Raw genomic sequence first — 16,039 nt, 5'->3', positions numbered from 1 at the left:
CAGCCACTCCCGGTCTGAACCGCCGGTGGCACCAGCAGCCACAGGCTCCCAGGAGACCTGCTTTTAGGGACAGGCACCCAGTGGGGCTGAGGGGACAACCTGCACCTGGGCATGGAGGTCTCGCGGGGGACATGGTGTTAGTCACGGCACAGAGGAGAGGACGGGGGTGCCTCCAGGGTGCGAGCCAGCAGCTGCTTTGGTGTGTCCGCAGAGTTTTTTCATCCCCGCGTCGCTCTGGCTGTGGCCACATCTCCTTGGTTCTGCTCCAGATAGGAAGGTTGTGCCGATTTGCTGCTGTTTTTCCTTCTAAGTGTCCGATCTGAACGATTTTGTTGGGCTGCAGGGCCCCGGCTGCCCGCTTTGGGGGTGCGGAGGCATGCCTGAGGGGTGTCCCCGAGTCACTCGGAGCCTGGCGCGGGGCCGCGAGCAAGCAGCAACTTGCACGGGGAGCGAACCGCCTGCTCCTGGGGCGGGGGGGACGTGATTCATGCAGGCTGGGAGCGCCCTGCCGAGCTCTGCTAGACTCAGTGTACCCGTGTGGGTGGCACAAGGTGGGCATGGAGCCGGGAGCGGGGTCTCCTTAGGGCTGCAGACCCCAAAAAGGAAGCATCAGGTGTGATCCTCAAACCTACAAAGCCCCCCAAGGGAGAGATGGGGAGGTGGGGGGGTCATCGGTCCCAGGGCACGGTGCTGCGGTGGCCCTGGGGTTTTGGGGTTTGCAGCCACCAGCGCCAGGGACCACATCAAAGCAGAGGACAGGCTGCCTGGCCATGAAACGCTCTCCCGCCCAGAATAAGCCGCTGCTCCTGCTGACGGCTGCACATTCCTCCTCGCTCTTTTCCCCCTCCTACCGAAGCACAAAAGCTGCCGTCTGGAGCTGTCATCGCTGGGTGTTGCACGCCCTGGCCAGCTCACCAGCTGCCAAACCCCAAGACGCTTCTGCCAGGCGGGGCCAGAGCAGTGACACTGAGCACCGAAGCCACCGCGGACACCGGCGGTCCCGCTCCAACCCCGTCCCGAGGCTGAGAACGTACACAGCTCGCTTCACGAGTGTGCATGAAAGGGAAAGAACTTGGGCAGAGGGGAAAGCGGTGGTTTACAGCCTGGCACAAAACAAAGCCGTGGGGATTTCGGGAGCGTGCTGGGCTGGGGAAAAGCAGGCGTGCCCCCCAAGCTGGGGTCGGCCAGGGTGGCTGGGTGGGTGGGGCGAGTCTAATTAGTGCCTGTGCGTGGCAGCGGCTGAGTCACCCCACGTCCACTGCCTCCGTGCTCACAGGCACCAGCCCGGCGGCGTTGAGCTGCCCCCTTTTTATTTATTTATTTATTATTATTGTTGTTTAATTCCCTGGCTGATTTGAAAAGCAAAGCAGGGAGAACCTGGCCCCTAATTACTGCCCCGAGCCCGCCGTGGAGCCCCCTGGTGGGCCAGCCCTGTGCCCCAGCTGGGGTGGGGGGTATCTGGGGGTGAGGGTCAGCATTAAGGGGCTGCCAGGGACCTGGGGGCTCTCCGAGGAGATGGCTCGAGACTGGCTGTGGAGGCCACGTGGAGGTCCTGAGCTCACTGCCGGGTGCTCTGCCGGTCAATGGGGAGGCTGTCTGGGGGTCCAGGACTCTCCTGGGAGGCCACCTGGGGGTCTGGGGCTATCTAAGGAGGTTTTCTGTGGGTCTGAGGCTGGCTGGGAGGTGATGCGGGGCTGTGAGGGAGATCAGTGGTTGTCCATGTGGGGTTTATGGCTCACTGGAGAGGCCACGTGAAGGTCTGTGGCTCACTGGTGGGACTGACCAGGGGTCAAGAAGGGGGCTAACTGGTAGTCCAAAACCCTTCTGAGCTGCAATGTGGGTGGCTGGGGCTCTCCAGGGGGGTTGTCTGGGGTTCTGGGACTGACTAGAGAGGCCATGGGGTGGTGCAGGTCTCACTGGTGGATCCATGCTGGGGTCCAGGGCTCAGCACAGAGACCACACAAAGGTCTGCCGGTCAATAGGGAGGCTGCCCAGGGGTCAGGGGCTCCCCAAGGGTCGGCTGGCAGGACCACGTAGGGGTCCACGTCTCACTGCTGGGTCAATGCAGGGGTCCGGGGATTAATGGGGAGGTCTGGGGCTTACTGGAAGGGCAGCTTCTGAGGCTCTGGGGGTTAATGGGGAGCCTGCCAAGGGAGTCATGGCAGCCTCAGGCACGTCCTCCCCCAGACCCCTTCGGGCAGCCTCCACACCCCTCACGCCCTCGTCCCCGCGAGGCCGCCCCTTGGCTCCTCCACCTGTGGGCACCTCTCGGGGGGCCTCGATGGCGGCGGGGGGCCCGCGGCCGCCCTGTCCTCCCTGGGCTCAAGCGGCGGCCGCCGAGGCGTGGCGGCGGCGGGGCGGGCCGGGTGCCTCCCTACGGCTCAGGGAAGGCCCCGCCGCCGCCCTGCCGTGCTCACCTGCGTCGTAGGGCGGCCCCGCTCTCCTCGGCCCCGCTCGCCGCCACCACCGCCATGCAGGAGACGAACAACTTCTTGCTCTCGGCCCTGCAGCCCGAGGCCGGCGTCTGCTCGCTGGCGTTGCCCTCCGACCGGCAGCTGGATGGCCGAGGCCGGGAGGCAGCCGAGGCCCAGAGGCTGCGCAACGCCCGCGTCCAGGAGCAGGTCCGCATCCGAATGCTGCTGCGGGGGCAGGCGGCCGCTGCGCACCCCGAGGCCGCCGTGCTCGACCAGGTCGATGGCAGAGGTGGGAGACCGCGAGGTGGCTTTTTTTATTCTGGGGGAGGTGGGGGGTTCCCCTTTTCCGTGTGCCTCTGCAAGAGTCCCGTGCCCATACCTGCCCCATGCCCTGGAGCAAAGCGGGTCAAGCCTGGGCAGGTTTTCCCCGTGCCTCAGTTTCCCCCCACACCCCGAGGGAAGCGGGGTCCCGCGCCCCGCTTTGGGCTCCCCGGGGATTGCGGGCTGTGCCTTCCCCGTCCCTGGGTTCTCAGCGGCGTCTCGCCTTGCTGGCCGGGCTCCAAGCGCCTCCATTTAACGTCTGAGCTCGTGGCCTCCGCCCTGTTGCTTCTCCCCATTGTGCCCTGGGCTGCGCCGTGGCGAGGGGAGAGCCCCCGCAGCACCCCTGGGCTCACCGAGGCTGGCTGTGGGTGCGGGTCTCGCTCCCGTTGCGGCCACAGCAGTGGCAGGGTCTCCCCATCCTCCCTCGTGCCCCGTCCCTGGGACTGGCTTTTGGGGGCTCCCAGCTCTTGCCTTGCTCACCCCCCAAGCCCCAAAGCTGTCCCCGTCCTCAGCTGTCCCCGTTCCGACACCTGGTGGCACCCAAGCCACAGCTCCGCTGTTGACGGCCACCCGGCGGGCTGTGGTGGCAGGATTGTGCTTTCCGCAGCCTCCCGCAGCAGGAGGCCATGACTAAGCGTCCCGGCCAGGGCACGGCAGGCTCTCTGAGCGCAGATCCCAGCCCGGGTAAGGCCAAGGGGGAGCTGTGCTGAGCCACCGTGTCCCTGCCAAGGTAGCAATTATTCCTCTTGCCGTCGGGGCACGATGAAAGGCAGGGAGGCCGTGGGAGGCGCGCTGTCTCCACGGCCTCTTCCGGCTCTCCGTGGCTGGAAGGCAGGCACATCCCCAGTCCTCCGACTCGCTCATCCCTCTTGCCACTGCCCTGGCACCACCGCACCTCCCAGCGGGGCTCTGTTACCCCTAGGGTAGCAGGGTAGGGGCGCAGCATCGGTCTCAGACTGCCCAAATGCCTCCCCGCTTGCTTGGACCTGTGTGTGCCCCTCACTGCCTCCAACCTCCATCCCGCAGGCGGTCAGTATGGCACGACCCTGCGCCCGTCCTTCAGCTCCCGCTCCCAGAGCAATGGCTTGGACTCCAAAAGCTCGGTACGTACTGGGGGGTTCACCATCCCCTCCCTGCACCGGGACCCCTCTCCCGGTCAGCTGGGGATGCCCAGCCTCTAGCTGTAGCTTTTCTAGTTGTAACTTAGCACTGAGGGGGCTCTTGGCTGTGTCCTTTCCTCTGCTCGTGGTGGGGATTGAGAGGACAGGCTCACGGGCATCCTCCCTTAACCCTGTGCTCCCCGCCCTGCAGATGTATCAGTCAATGGCCAAGAAAGATTTTGGCACACTCAAGGGCAGCAGCTGGTCCTCACGGTCAGCGGTGGACCTCACGCCACACAAACGCATGGCGACCATCAGCAACGGAGGCATAGCGAAGGGCCGGGCCTACGGCACCGGCTACGCCATGTCGCAGGCTGCCAACACCTCCCCGCGGCCCAGCTCCTTCCACGAGCGCAACTACCGGGCTCGGCAGAGCTTCGACACGCTGTCGCTGCGCTCCCTGCGGCTGGCTGACGGGCCGCTGCCACCCACCGCTGCGGACGACCGCTACAGCGTCATCTCGGATCAGCTGGACCCCATGGGCCACCGGTCCCTCTACAAAAGCCAAGGCAACGGCGGCTTCACCCGCTCGTACACCTTCGAGAGGCAGATGAGCGCTGGCTCCAACGCGAAGAGCTCCTCCGACTGGTTGGATGGCGGCGAGGTGCCCCAGAGCCGCACCATCCGGGCACCGGCCATGCGCACGCTCCAGCGCTTCCAGAGCAACAACCGCTCCCGTCTCAGCACCAGCTCGTTTGGCAGCATCCAGCCGTCCTCGCAGGCGGGCATCGGGGGCTCCTACATGGGCATGGTGGAGCACAGCTCCCGGGCGCCCTCCGTGCGCAGCCTGGCCGAGTCTGGCCACCACCTCCAGGACCAACGCGCCATGGAGATGTACAACGGGCACAGCACGCTGCTCACCCACCAGTCAGGAGGGTGAGTGCCAACCAGCCGAGTCCTTTGTGTCCTCCTTAGGCACTCGGCTGGTTTAGGGCAAAACCCTCCGGCCCTCCTGGCATTACCTTGCTGCAAGGGAAGCGGGAGAGGCGAGGTGGTTGGCAGGATTCAGCCCCATAGTACCACGGTGCAGGTTGGCCTCTAAGTGCCTTTATCTCCTCTATGTGCCCTTATCTCCTGCCGGGAGCCCATCCTGAGATGTGAGGGTGGGAAGATGCTGACTCGGCCACAGGAAGGAGTGTGATGGGTTGGCTGGTCCTGGAGATGTGGGATGTGGTGGGGAGCAGAGGTAGAAGACCCCTGGGGGATGCCCTGCCTGGGCTCTTCCTCATCTGCCTGTGGCTTCCAGGTTTGACGACATCGACTTGCCCTCTGCGGTGAAATACCTGATAGCCAGTGACCCCAACCTGCAGGTCCTGGGCGCTGCCTACCTCCAGCACAAATGCTACAGTGACAGCAACGCCAAGAAGCAGGTGGGCACCTGCAGGGGACGGGGCTGTCCCTGCTTTCATCGGGTCCCCTGCTCCTCTCTGCTGTGGTGGGGCGCTCCTGGAGGGGTGAAGGAGGTGTGGGGAGCCCCAGACCCCAATCGAAAGGGAGAGGGGATTGGCCTCTCAACCCATCTGACCTCTCCCACCCCAGGCCCGCAGCCTCCAGGCCATGCCCAAGTTGGTGAAGCTCTTCAACAGCCCCAACCAGGAGGTGCAGCGCCATGCCACTGGCGCCATGCGCAACCTCATCTACGACAACGCCGAGAACAAGCTGGCGCTGGTGGAGGAGAACGGCATCTACGAGCTCATGCGGACGCTGCGGGAGCCTGATGACGAGCTCCGCAAGAACGTCACAGGTCAGAGGTGGCCAAGGGGGCAGGCTGGGGTCCTCCTCACATGGAGGTGGGTCTGGTCCACCCCCGCTGTGAGTAAGGCCAGGGTGATGCTTGGTGGGGACAACTTTACATCGTCAGCACCCACTTGGGTGGTGACCCCAGCCGCAAGCTGTCCCGTTGCTGTGCCTGGCTGCAGGTGGCCAGCGTGAGCCCTGGGGAGGTGGGTCAGGGTGGGCATGCTCTCCAGCCACCCTCAGGTCTGAGAATCCCTCTCCTCTGCGCAGGGATCCTGTGGAATCTCTCCTCCAGCGACAACCTGAAGGATCGCCTGGCTCGGGACACGCTGGAGCAGCTCACAGACCTCGTCCTGGTCCCCCTTTCTGGGCTGGGTGGCTCGGGCGTCATCCAGCAGAACCCCTCCGAGGCAGAGATCTTCTACAACTCCACGGGCTTCCTCAGGTACCTGCTCTGCACCAGCTCCACTCCTGCTGAGGGTAAAGGTTCTGGGGGGAAAGAGACACCACTTGTACTGCCAACATAGCGAGCCAGGGCCCTAGGGCTTGTTTCTGGGGTCCCCATCCCTTGCAGCGCTGGTGCATCACGGCAAAGCGTTGTCAGCCCCGTGGCTTTAGCTGCCTTCCTCGCAGTGGTGGGGCACCAGGAGGTGGTGGTCAGGGGCAAGTCCATTCTTGCTGTGATGGATCCCTGTTCCCCCTGCAGGAATCTCAGCTCTGCCAGCCAGCAGACCCGGCAGAAGATGCGCGAGTGCCACGGGCTGGTGGATTCCATGATCCACTACGTGAACAGCTCCCTGGAAGTGGGCAAGTCGGAGGACAAGGTGAGCCCCTGGATTTGCTCTGGATATGTCCAAGCTTACTGGGCACAGCGGGGTTCTGCCAGCGTTGGTGCCATTGGTGTGACTCTGGCCATGGATCCCAGTAGGGACCCCCCAGGACTGCGCTCCAGGGGATGTGCCCACACTCTCTGCTCTCCAGGACTGACCCCTCCATGTCCCGTTTCTCTCCCCAGAGCGTGGAAAATGCAGTCTGCGTCCTGCGAAACCTCTCCTACCGTCTGTACGACGAAATGCCCCCCTCCTCCCTCCAGCGCCTGGAGGGCCACCGCCGGAACAACGGTGGCACCATGACGGGGGAGCTGGTGGGCTGCTTCAGCCCCCAGAGCAAGAAAGCACGCGAGGTCAGTGGCAGGGGGGGCGGTTCTGGGGGGGCCCTTTTCGTGCCGTGACAGCGGCATCAGCCGGGGCAGGGAAGCAGCTGGTGGATGTGATGACAGCGGGGCGGAGGTGGACGCTGGCCTTGGCTGCTGGGTGGGACACGCGGGTGAGCTCAGCAGAGGGTGAATCAGATGGCTCTTGCATGTGACAATGGGTGCCAACCCCCCCCACGCTGAAGGGTGTGACCTGCCAGGTCCCTGCCAGGTCCTGGAGGTGCCCGTGCACATGGGGGACGCCAACGGCAAGGGGCACTGTGGAGGGGACACCCCTCTAGGTCTAACACTGCACCCCCCCCCGTCCCCACAGCACTACCTGAACGCGGACATCGTCACCTTCACAGAGGTCTCCAAGGACCCCAAGGGCATGGAGTGGCTCTGGAACCCGCAGATCGTGGGCATCTACAACCGGCTGCTGCAGCGCTGCGAGCTCAACAAGCACACGACCGAGGCGGCCTCAGGCGCCCTGCAGAACATCACTGCTGGGGACCGCAGGGTGAGGACGCGGGAGGGGAGCGTCCCCTGGGCTTGCCCCATCCCGCTGGGCTGTTCCTGCTGGTCACTGCCATGCCTGGGGGGGGACACGTGGCCACCACGCTCCTCGCCAGCCCAGTCATCCGGCAAGGCGAATAGGAGGAATGGGGCAGGAGGAGGCAGGTGCCTGGTGGTCCTAACGGGTGCCTCCACCGCGTGTTTTTGCCCCCGCAGTGGGCGGGCGTGCTGAGCCGGCTGGCCCTGGAGCAGGAGCGCATCCTGAACCCTGTCCTGGATCGTGTGCGCACCGCCGACCACCACCAGCTGCGCTCGCTGACGGGGCTCATCCGCAACCTGTCCCGCCACGCGCGCAACAAGGACGAGATGTGTGAGTGCCAGGGAGGGCTGGGCAGGGCCGGGGCTGGACGCTCTCCACCCTTTTTGATCCTCGGTTTGGCCTCTGGTTACCTCCGGGCGTGTCTCAGCACCTTCCTGCCTGCTGAGCTTACAGCTAGAGGCAGGCAGACTGCCTGCATGTGAGGTGTCCTCTCCGTCCTCTGTCCCCAGTGACCAAACGCCTCCTGCCTGCTCTGCTCTGCCTCAACCCCTGCATCTCACTTGATTTGTCCTTGCCCCCCTCACCCATCCCATGGGCTGCTCCTCTCCCAGGTGCCAGGGAACCCCGGCAGAGACTGCAGAGAGCAAAACTGGGGCTTGGAGATACCTCTGGTCCTGGTCCGTGGGGTTTTTGGCTGCAGGGTTCTTCCCTTAGGCCACTCTGAGGTAATGCCTTTGCCCACCAGCAACCAAGGTGGTCAGCCACTTGATTGAGAAGCTGCCGGGGAGCGTTGGGGACAAGGCACCTCCTGCTGACGTTATCGTGAACATCATCGCCGTGCTCAACAACCTGGTGGTGGAGAGCCCCATGGCTGCCCGCGACATCGTCTACTTCGATGGCCTCAGGAAGCTCTTCTACATCAAGAAGAGAAGGGACAGGTGGGAGCTCCCTGCCTGCTCCTCCCTCCCAGCTTGGACCTGGGGTCCAGTCCTGCTCTTCTTCCCCTTCTTCCCCTGCTCCAGCGAGGTGGACGAGGCTCACAACCAGCCTCCCTTCCCTTGGTGTTGGGAATCCCCAGAGCAGCACAGAGTGGCCTTGAGGCCAGCCTCCGGCCCTTTACAGCCTCCTCAGGACACCCCACCGTGGGGTTGCCCATTGCTGCAGCCACCCTTCACTGCTCCTCCCCTGTCAGAAGCACTGCTCACCCAGCCCGTCGTGGTGGGACCCAGCCTGTAGTCTTCTGCCTCTTTCCCCCAAGTCCTTGGCCCTTCTGGGGTGGTTTCTGTGGGCTGGTGGGCACCACTCCGTGCCTGGTGGTACCCAAAAACTCATTGCAGCCTCTCTCTGCTCCAGCTCAGACAACGAGAAGTCCTCCAGAGCAGCGGCCAGCCTCCTGGGCAACATGTGGCAGTACACCAAGCTCCACCGGGACTTCAAGGTGGTACGTACCTCCCTCCGACGGGATCCTGGAGCGGGGCCCCGGGGTGGAGCCCCTGGGAGCCAAGGCCAGGGGCTTCACCCTGGAAAACCGAGCCACCCAGGCACACAGCTCGCTTGGCCTCCAGGTCTTTGCGTCTCAAAAGGGTGTGGGGACGTCCCCACAGCACCGTCCCCTTGGTGGCTGGTGCCTAGAAGAGTGGGGACAGTGGTGTCCCCGTGCCGTGTGACGGGTGGCCTGTTCTCTTGCAGAAGGGGTACCGGAAGGAGGACTTCCTCAGCCTGTAAGGACAAACCCTGAGAGAAGGGACTGCACAGCCCTCACTCTCCCTGCTGGGATGCTCCTCGCTGCCTCCTGCGCCCTGGGGAAGCTGCTCGCCACAGGACCCCTGCTGCGTAGCGTAGTCCCCGGCTGCTCCTTGTACCCCTCGTGCCTGCACCCCTCTGCTGGCCACCCTGTCCCTGGGCTGGAGACGCAGGTGCTGCAAAGCCACCCCCCCTCCTTCCTGTGCCAATTCAAGCTCGTCTCGTGGCTTGGCTGAGGAGCAGAAGCTCTGGGGAGGCTCCTGCGAAGCAGTGCCGGTGGCGAGGGGGGCTTCTGAGGGAGTTCCTCTTCCAGCTCCCCCCCACTAATAGGGCTGAGCTCCCCAGATGGCGGCGTACCGGGTGCCTGTGCCACCAGTCCTGCCCTGGCTGCATGGGGACGGGGCTTTGCACAATGCAGGGAGCCGGGGCTGGGGGGGTCCAAGGTGGCTGCTGTTGGCTCCCCAGATTTTCCGAGGGGCGGTTCCTTACGTGCCTGTAAGGAGCTGGGTCTGGCATCGGCGATGTGGTTCTCAGTCCTCCCTTCGCTGGGGACTCCACGTGGAGCTGTGACTGAGGCTGCCCGCGCCCCCGATGCGGGAAGGTGGGCTGTCCCCATCCCTGCACCCCACAGGGACCGTTTGGGGCACTGCTGCTGCTCTGTTAAGGGCTCGGGGTTGGGGCTGGTGCTGCGTAAGCAGGATCCGGGCAGGGCCAGGCAGCTTGTGTTTGCTGGGCGGTGTCTCCCCATGGGGTGGGGAGATGCCCTCGCTGCCCGGCGTGGGCTGGCGCCAGCGGGGCCAGCGTGGGTCCAAAGCTCACTTTGCAGAGGTGGAGGCCGGGTTGGGGTGTGCGGGGAGGGGTTGGGGGTTGCTTGGGTCTGCCAGTGGGTTTAGGGCTGGTAGGGGGAGCCCTGCGCTTGGGGTGTGCTGCGCGCCCTGTCTGGGAAACGGGGTAGAGTATAGGTACAGGGGGTGGGGGGCAGGCGGGGTGGGGAGAGCAGGCAGCGCTGCCACAAGGGGCTGCAGCAGCCCTGGACGCGGCTGTCCTGGCACACCTGGGCCCAACGTGGTCCAGGCAATGCGTTTGTCTCCCCAGCTCTCCGTGTACAAGCTCCCCCAGCACTGTGTATCCCCAAAATAAAGGCCTTGAACAACACCCCTGCGCCTGCTGGAGGGGAAGAGAGGACCCGCGGGACGCTGGCGTGGGGGAGCTTGGCCCTGCGGTGCCATCATGCTCGTCCTCTTTGTTCTGAGTCAATGTGGTGGGAACACCAGTGCCCTGCCACCCACCGGGGGCCCACCAGTGTCACTCGTGTCCCTGCAGACAGACCAGAGCTGCTCCAAGCAGCAGCGTTTTATTGCCACTGGGATTTGGGTGACGCAGCCGGCGCTGCTGCAGCTGCTCACATCGGTTTTCCAGCCCAGGCCCCCGGGGCAGGGGCATGAGGAGAAAAGGGACAGAAGTGCACACTGCTTCTTGGAGGGCATCGCCAATCCCAACATTTGTCCGTTAGATGGAAAAAATGTCCCTTCCACCCATGGCAAGGGAAGGGGACCCAGCACCCAAGGGTGCCCAGGCCCTGTGGTGATTTCCAAGCAGAGAACGTGCTGCCAGAAGGAGCCAGCTCCTCTCTTCCCAGTGCTGGTCCAGTCACAGCGCTTGGGATCCTCTAGCTGCAGCCTGGATCCATGCAGTCCTGCGGAGCAGGGGGCACCCCCTTTCCCTGTTGTGGCCCTGCTCAGATGTCATCCTCTGTCACCAGGCAGTAGAAGTCCGTGCGGGCGCCGTAGTTGCGCGAGCCCAGGTCTGAGATGTCGATCTCGGCTCTGTGTCCATCCCTCTGCTGCGTGTCCTCCGGCGTGCCGGCAGCCAAAGCTGCAGGTACCCCGAGGCTGCTGACGTGGGGAGGTGGGGGTCCTCTGAAAAGACATCCACGAAGGCCTGGAAGGAGTTGGGGAGATGGGTTAGGTGTTGGCTGAAGCCAACCTTACCCCTATAGTAGTGTAAATGTAGTCCAAAGGGGCAAGCTGTGAGGCTGGCTCGCTCTGAGCAGTCCCTCTGCCCCCCCAACCCACTGGCACTGGCTCAGAAGGATCCCTCGTGGCCCTGCCAATAAAATTAACACCTCTGTACCCCAGGACAGACAAACTTCTGCCCTTGTGCATAGCACAAGGGGACATCAGGCAGGTGACCTCTAGCGCACGGCTCCCCGTGTCCCCAGCACATCTGTCCCCCATGGGAGGGGAGGTGGAGGACACGAACCTGCACCCAGGTCTCCGTCGGGGTGGGGGTCCCCCCGGCTGTCCAGGTAGCTGCTGTGCAGGATCAGCATGGGGTCCTTGTCCTCCTGCAGCTGGGTCTGCGGGTCCCCCATGGTAGGCTGGAAGGACACCTTGCGGGGCAGGGCCAGGCACAGCTCTTTCCAGAAGTCCGACGACGGGGTCTGCGTGGGGTAAGAAGGGACCAAGTTGAATTAGGGCTGCAGCAAAGCCAAGCCCAGCCCGTGTGGGGCTGTGGCAGGCTCTGTGGGGCTCGGCTGTCTCTTTCCGGAGCTGGGAGCTCAGCCAAGGTGAGAGCTGTGCTCCCGGCATGGCAACGTGCCCGCGCAGCAGCAGAGAAACCGGCCCAACCTGCTGGATGGAGCACAGCAGCTCACAGCCCGGCTCTGAGACGCGAGTGGCCACAGCAGCGCGGCGACAAAGCTTCGCTGCCCCAGCTCCTTCAGCTGGGGTCACCCCGTGGTGGCACGGGGCTCCTGATCACTGAGTTTACACAAAAAGGGGCACCGGGGATAGAAAGGGGGGTGCTGGGCAGGATGGGACCTCGCTCTTACCATGGAGCCAGCTCGCCACACCAGCAAGGTCACCACATTCCTGTGCTGCTTCAGCAGGCTGATGGCAGGGTGCGTGATCTCCCGGTACTGGCTCTCGAAGACGATGAAGATGGGTTTCTTGGAGAGCTCCAGCAACCTCCAAAGGCCTTCCCTGTGAGTCAGGCATGTGGCAGGAGGGTGAGGGCCCACCGGCTCCTCTCCCCCAGGAGTTGACAGGAGCAGGCTCGTACCTGAAGCTGCTGTTGCACCAGTCTTGCTCCAGATAGGCCACGGAGAGGACTACGATGAGGCGCCGGCACCGGCTTACGTTCATGATCAGGTCGGCCGATGGCTCTGGGTGGGAGAGAGACAAGCAGCTCAGCCCTTTCCAAGTCCCCTCTTGATTTTCAAGCCCAGGTGCTGGCACTGTCCCTCTGCCCCATCCCACAAAGGTCTGGGTGGGCGGCCAGTGCCTACCAGCGTTGGGCAGGATGTTCTGCTCGTCCAGGAAGAGCTTGTAGCCGTAGCGGTTCTCCAGCTGTGGCTTCACAATGAAGTGGACGAACTTGCGGTCATCCGGGGCGGTGGCGTGGGACACGTAGGCATCATACAGCTTCCCATCTGGGGAGGCAGTGACCATGGGGAAAAGGTGAGCCTATCCTGGGGGGGGGGCTTTGCACAGTGATGACCCCCGGCCCAGGGGAGGCTTGTCCTAAGGGGGGCACCGTGTCCTCTGCACCCTTCTCACCATTTATCTCCAGCTCGCCATAGTGGTTCCTGTACCAGAGGAGCACGCTCAGGCGGCACCTGATGTAGAGCACAGCCAGCAGCACCAGGAGGGCCAGGACCAGGAGGGCTGCCAGCACCGCACTCACGTGCCCCGCGGCCTCTGAAATGATGTGGAAGGGAACAGTGAGCAGTCAGTGGCTCCAGACCCAGGCTTCTGGGTTTAACGTATGGTGGTCTGCACCCCAGCGTGCAGCCATGCCCCCGGTGCCTGCTTTGTGATACCCATGGGGCCACTGCGGCCACCGAGCGTGACCACCCTCCTTGTGGGTGTCCCTTCTTTGTTGTCTCCCCCCCCCCCCCGCCCCCACCAGAACTTGGTTCCCGTGCGCCCCTACCCTCTCGCCGCAGGGTGAAGGTGGCTGTGGCGTTGCTGACCCAGCAGGCAAACACCCCAAAGTCAGCGTCATGCGTGAGGTTGACCTGCAGGATGGTGGCGAGGAGGTGCTCCGAGGCATTTTGGCCAAACCTGGGGCGAGAAGGAGCTGCTGTGGGTTGGGCAACCCAGACAGACAGACAGACAGACGTACCCTGGGGCAGGCTCCTTACCAAGTGGTGTCTTGGCTGCTCTCACTGCCCAGCCACTGCCCGTCTTTGGTCCAGGCGGCGACAGGCTGGCAGTGCTCGGTGGCTGCCCAGCGCACGGTGCAGTTCAGCGCTATGCGGCTCCCCAGCGCCAGCGCCAGCGTCTCGTTGGCAGCTGGGACAAGCAGTTCAGGAGGCACGCTGCAAAGGGCTGGGGGCACAGTGGGAAGGGGGTTTCAGAGGGGAAAGCCATCAGGGATACAGCTTCTGGCAGTGTGGAAAGCATGACAGCCCCGTAGGCATCCCGGCTTCCCCAGAAAAACAAGCTCAGCCGCCGGGGTCTGGCAGCGAGCACTGATTGCAGCTGCGTTGCAGCAGGCTGGGCCGGTTTTTGGGGCTTGGACAGCCCCTCACCCACTCCCAGAACAACAAGCAGGACCTCCGCCATGCCCAAGAGCACAGGGTCCTTCCCAGCTGAAAATATGTGAAACAGTTCATTTTGCAGCCTACCTGCCATGGTCAGGAGCGATCAGCTGCTGGCATTGCTGGTGGGCCACCCACAACAGGAGGTCCCCTGCGCCGTGCCGTCTTCCGGGGGGGGGCAAAGTTCTCCTGCTGCTGCCACTGCCGCCGCGGGGCAGACTGGGGCTGGAAGAGCTGTGAAACCGTTCTGTGAGCACTGGGTGCTCCTTGCTGGGCTGGCACAACGCTGGGCAAGTGCCCTATTGCTCCCCGCAGCAATTTGGGTCACGGGGTGGTGGGTGCCACCGTGGGGTGAAGCCAAAGCACAGCCACTAAGTCACCTGCTCTGCCTGCACAGTGCTAACTGACAGCCTGCAAATTCCTGGTCAGGAGGCGATTAATGACCAACTAAGGGCAGTGGGACATTAAAAACATAGCTTCGGGACAATGTTCCACCAGCTAAAAGCAGCCAGAGGCTGGTGAGGGGAAACGAGCCACGATCTGAACACAGCCACTCGTTGGGGTGTGCAAGTGGGGGACCCTCCTCTGTGCTGCGCGGCTTGGCCATGGTGCTGCTTCCAGCCCAAGGTGCCCATTGAAATTGCAAAGTAAGCCACGGGGTGGTTTATTTATAGCAGCACGGGCTTCCTATCTCATGAGCCTTCATACCGTTGAGCTAATCTAAATGGGTGCAGTGCTCCCAGCCACGTTAGGAGGCTTGGTGTGGTGCTGCCCCGTGGCCGTGCCCGGGGAGAGGCGCAGCTGCACAAGGTGCCCTGCATGTGGGGGTCTCGGGGACCAGCCCCCGGCTGGCATCGCACGACCAGAGGCTGCAATCGACCCATGGGAAGAAGGGGGACCAGGGAGGACACCCCGTACCCTGCTGATAGATCGCAGAGGCACCAGGAACAAACGATGAAGCAGAGCCTGGTGGTGGGGTTGGGCTCCTCCGTCCCCAGATGCCTGCAGAGCCCCCAGTGCGGGTGTTGTGCCTGCTGGGGCTGATGTGGGAATAGCAAGGACGTCACATTGCCAGTGTTTATGCAAGTCAGTGCGACTGTAAACACACCCAGCATAACTGCTGGGGCCAGCAGGGGTAAAAATCCTTCTTGGCTGCCTCTTTGCCCCGGCCCTTCATCGCTCAAACTGGTTTTGAAATGATGAAACCCAGTTTGTCCCCGGAGAAGCCATGCTGGGATGCTGCTGGGAGTGGGGACGGAGGCACCTTGCTTCCCTTTGGCACAGCAGCCCTGGCACCAGGTGAAGTCGGGGGTCAAGGTACACAGGAAACGCTTGAGCAGCTGAACAATGATTTATACCTGAAATATTAACTGGGTGTCTCCGTGATTAACTGGGTTTCTCCATGACAGAAGAGCAGGGGCTGGAGATGAACCTCCCCCTACCTAGCTATATTGGGGTGGCGTGGGGCTTTCCCTGCCTGGTGGGTTGCTCAGCCCGTGCGTTGTCCTGCCCAGATGGGTCGCTGTCACATTGTTTCATGCTTGCAAATATTAAGTCCCATCAAAATGTGGGCTGGTCAGAGAGCCGAGGGAAGCCCTCGACGCCTCCCTAGTCCCATGGGGAGGCACATCTGGGGCTCCTTTGTTCTGGGGCACAAAATGAGTGCCCAGAGGGCAGCTCAGTGTAGGGCTGGAGAAGGAGCACAGGGCAACATGTAGCATGCTTCCATTTCCTATGTCTTGGGGTAAGTAACAGACTGGATTTATAGCAATCCAAGCGCCATGGCAGGGCTGTGGCATCCCCCCCCCAGAGCAAGGCCATGGAGAGAGCGAGACAGGCAGGGAGGCATGGCAGCAGGGGAGCAAGCAGCAGGGATGGAAACTGTCTGGGGAGCCAGAGCAGAGTGGTGGGGCTTGCGGGGAGAGGACAAGACCCTACCAACCCTGGCTGAGACAACCTCAACGCGGAAAGGGAAGCAGCGGAGAGCTGCATTTACCTTCAGGAGCTTCCTCAGGCTGCGGGCTCCCTGCCAGCTGCCTCCCTCCTGCGCCGCTTGAGCCGACTGGACCTGCCGGACCAGTGCTTGGTGGAGTTTTTTTCTCCTTTTTTTTTTTTTTTTTAATAATTATTTATTATTTTTCCCCCTCCCCGGTTCAGCCCGTGCCCTTTGCTGGGCTCCCCTGCCGCCCCAATCGCTGGGCGCCAGGCCTGCAGGAGGAGTTGGCCGTCCCTCCCTCCCTCCTGCTGCTCCACCTCCACCTGAACCTGTGGGGGAAAAAAAAAAAAAAAAAAAAAAAAAACAAAATAACTTTGGCATTATGGGAGGGGAAAAAGACGGGGAGAAAAAAAAAAAGAGAGAGAATAAAAAGG

General features: G+C 63.2%; 2 protein-coding genes across 3 annotated transcripts; one reads left to right on the top strand and one right to left on the bottom strand.

The window, feature by feature from the left end:
• Positions 1-1,768: 1,768 nt before the first annotated feature.
• LOC118157430 (plakophilin-3-like) lies at positions 1,769-9,593 on the top strand. Of its 2 annotated transcripts, none has more exons than XM_035311737.1 (13): positions 1,769-2,718; positions 3,762-3,838; positions 4,047-4,771; positions 5,142-5,265; positions 5,435-5,639; positions 5,903-6,077; positions 6,339-6,456; positions 6,648-6,815; positions 7,159-7,344; positions 7,557-7,710; positions 8,126-8,318; positions 8,734-8,821; positions 9,070-9,593. In XM_035311737.1, the coding sequence occupies exons 1-13, from the start codon at positions 2,136-2,138 to the stop codon at positions 9,103-9,105; spliced, it is 2,832 nt and encodes a 943-aa protein (XP_035167628.1). In that variant the 5' UTR covers positions 1,769-2,135; the 3' UTR covers positions 9,106-9,593. The 2 variants fall into 2 exon arrangements, with proteins under 2 accessions (XP_035167628.1, XP_035167630.1); XM_035311739.1 differs by having other exon boundaries at positions 1,770-2,703.
• Positions 9,594-10,445: 852 nt separating this feature from the next.
• LOC118157434 (single Ig IL-1-related receptor-like) lies at positions 10,446-15,896 on the bottom strand. The gene is made up of 10 exons (XM_035311747.1): positions 15,666-15,896; positions 13,757-13,894; positions 13,271-13,457; positions 13,060-13,190; positions 12,684-12,824; positions 12,413-12,556; positions 12,187-12,289; positions 11,957-12,107; positions 11,386-11,566; positions 10,446-11,064 (listed from the first exon to the last, which is right to left on the bottom strand). Exons 2-10 carry the CDS (start codon positions 13,761-13,763, stop codon positions 10,862-10,864), a joined length of 1,248 nt encoding a protein of 415 aa, XP_035167638.1. The 5' UTR covers positions 13,764-13,894; positions 15,666-15,896; the 3' UTR covers positions 10,446-10,861.
• Between the last annotated feature and the right edge of the window lie 143 nt (positions 15,897-16,039).

This window comes from Oxyura jamaicensis (genome assembly GCF_011077185.1).
Source record: "Oxyura jamaicensis isolate SHBP4307 breed ruddy duck chromosome 5 unlocalized genomic scaffold, BPBGC_Ojam_1.0 oxy5_random_OJ106706, whole genome shotgun sequence".
Classification (NCBI taxonomy): domain Eukaryota; kingdom Metazoa; phylum Chordata; class Aves; order Anseriformes; family Anatidae; genus Oxyura; species Oxyura jamaicensis.
The sequence above is the reverse complement of the archived record's forward strand: the minus strand, read 5'-3'. Positions and strand labels throughout refer to the sequence as shown.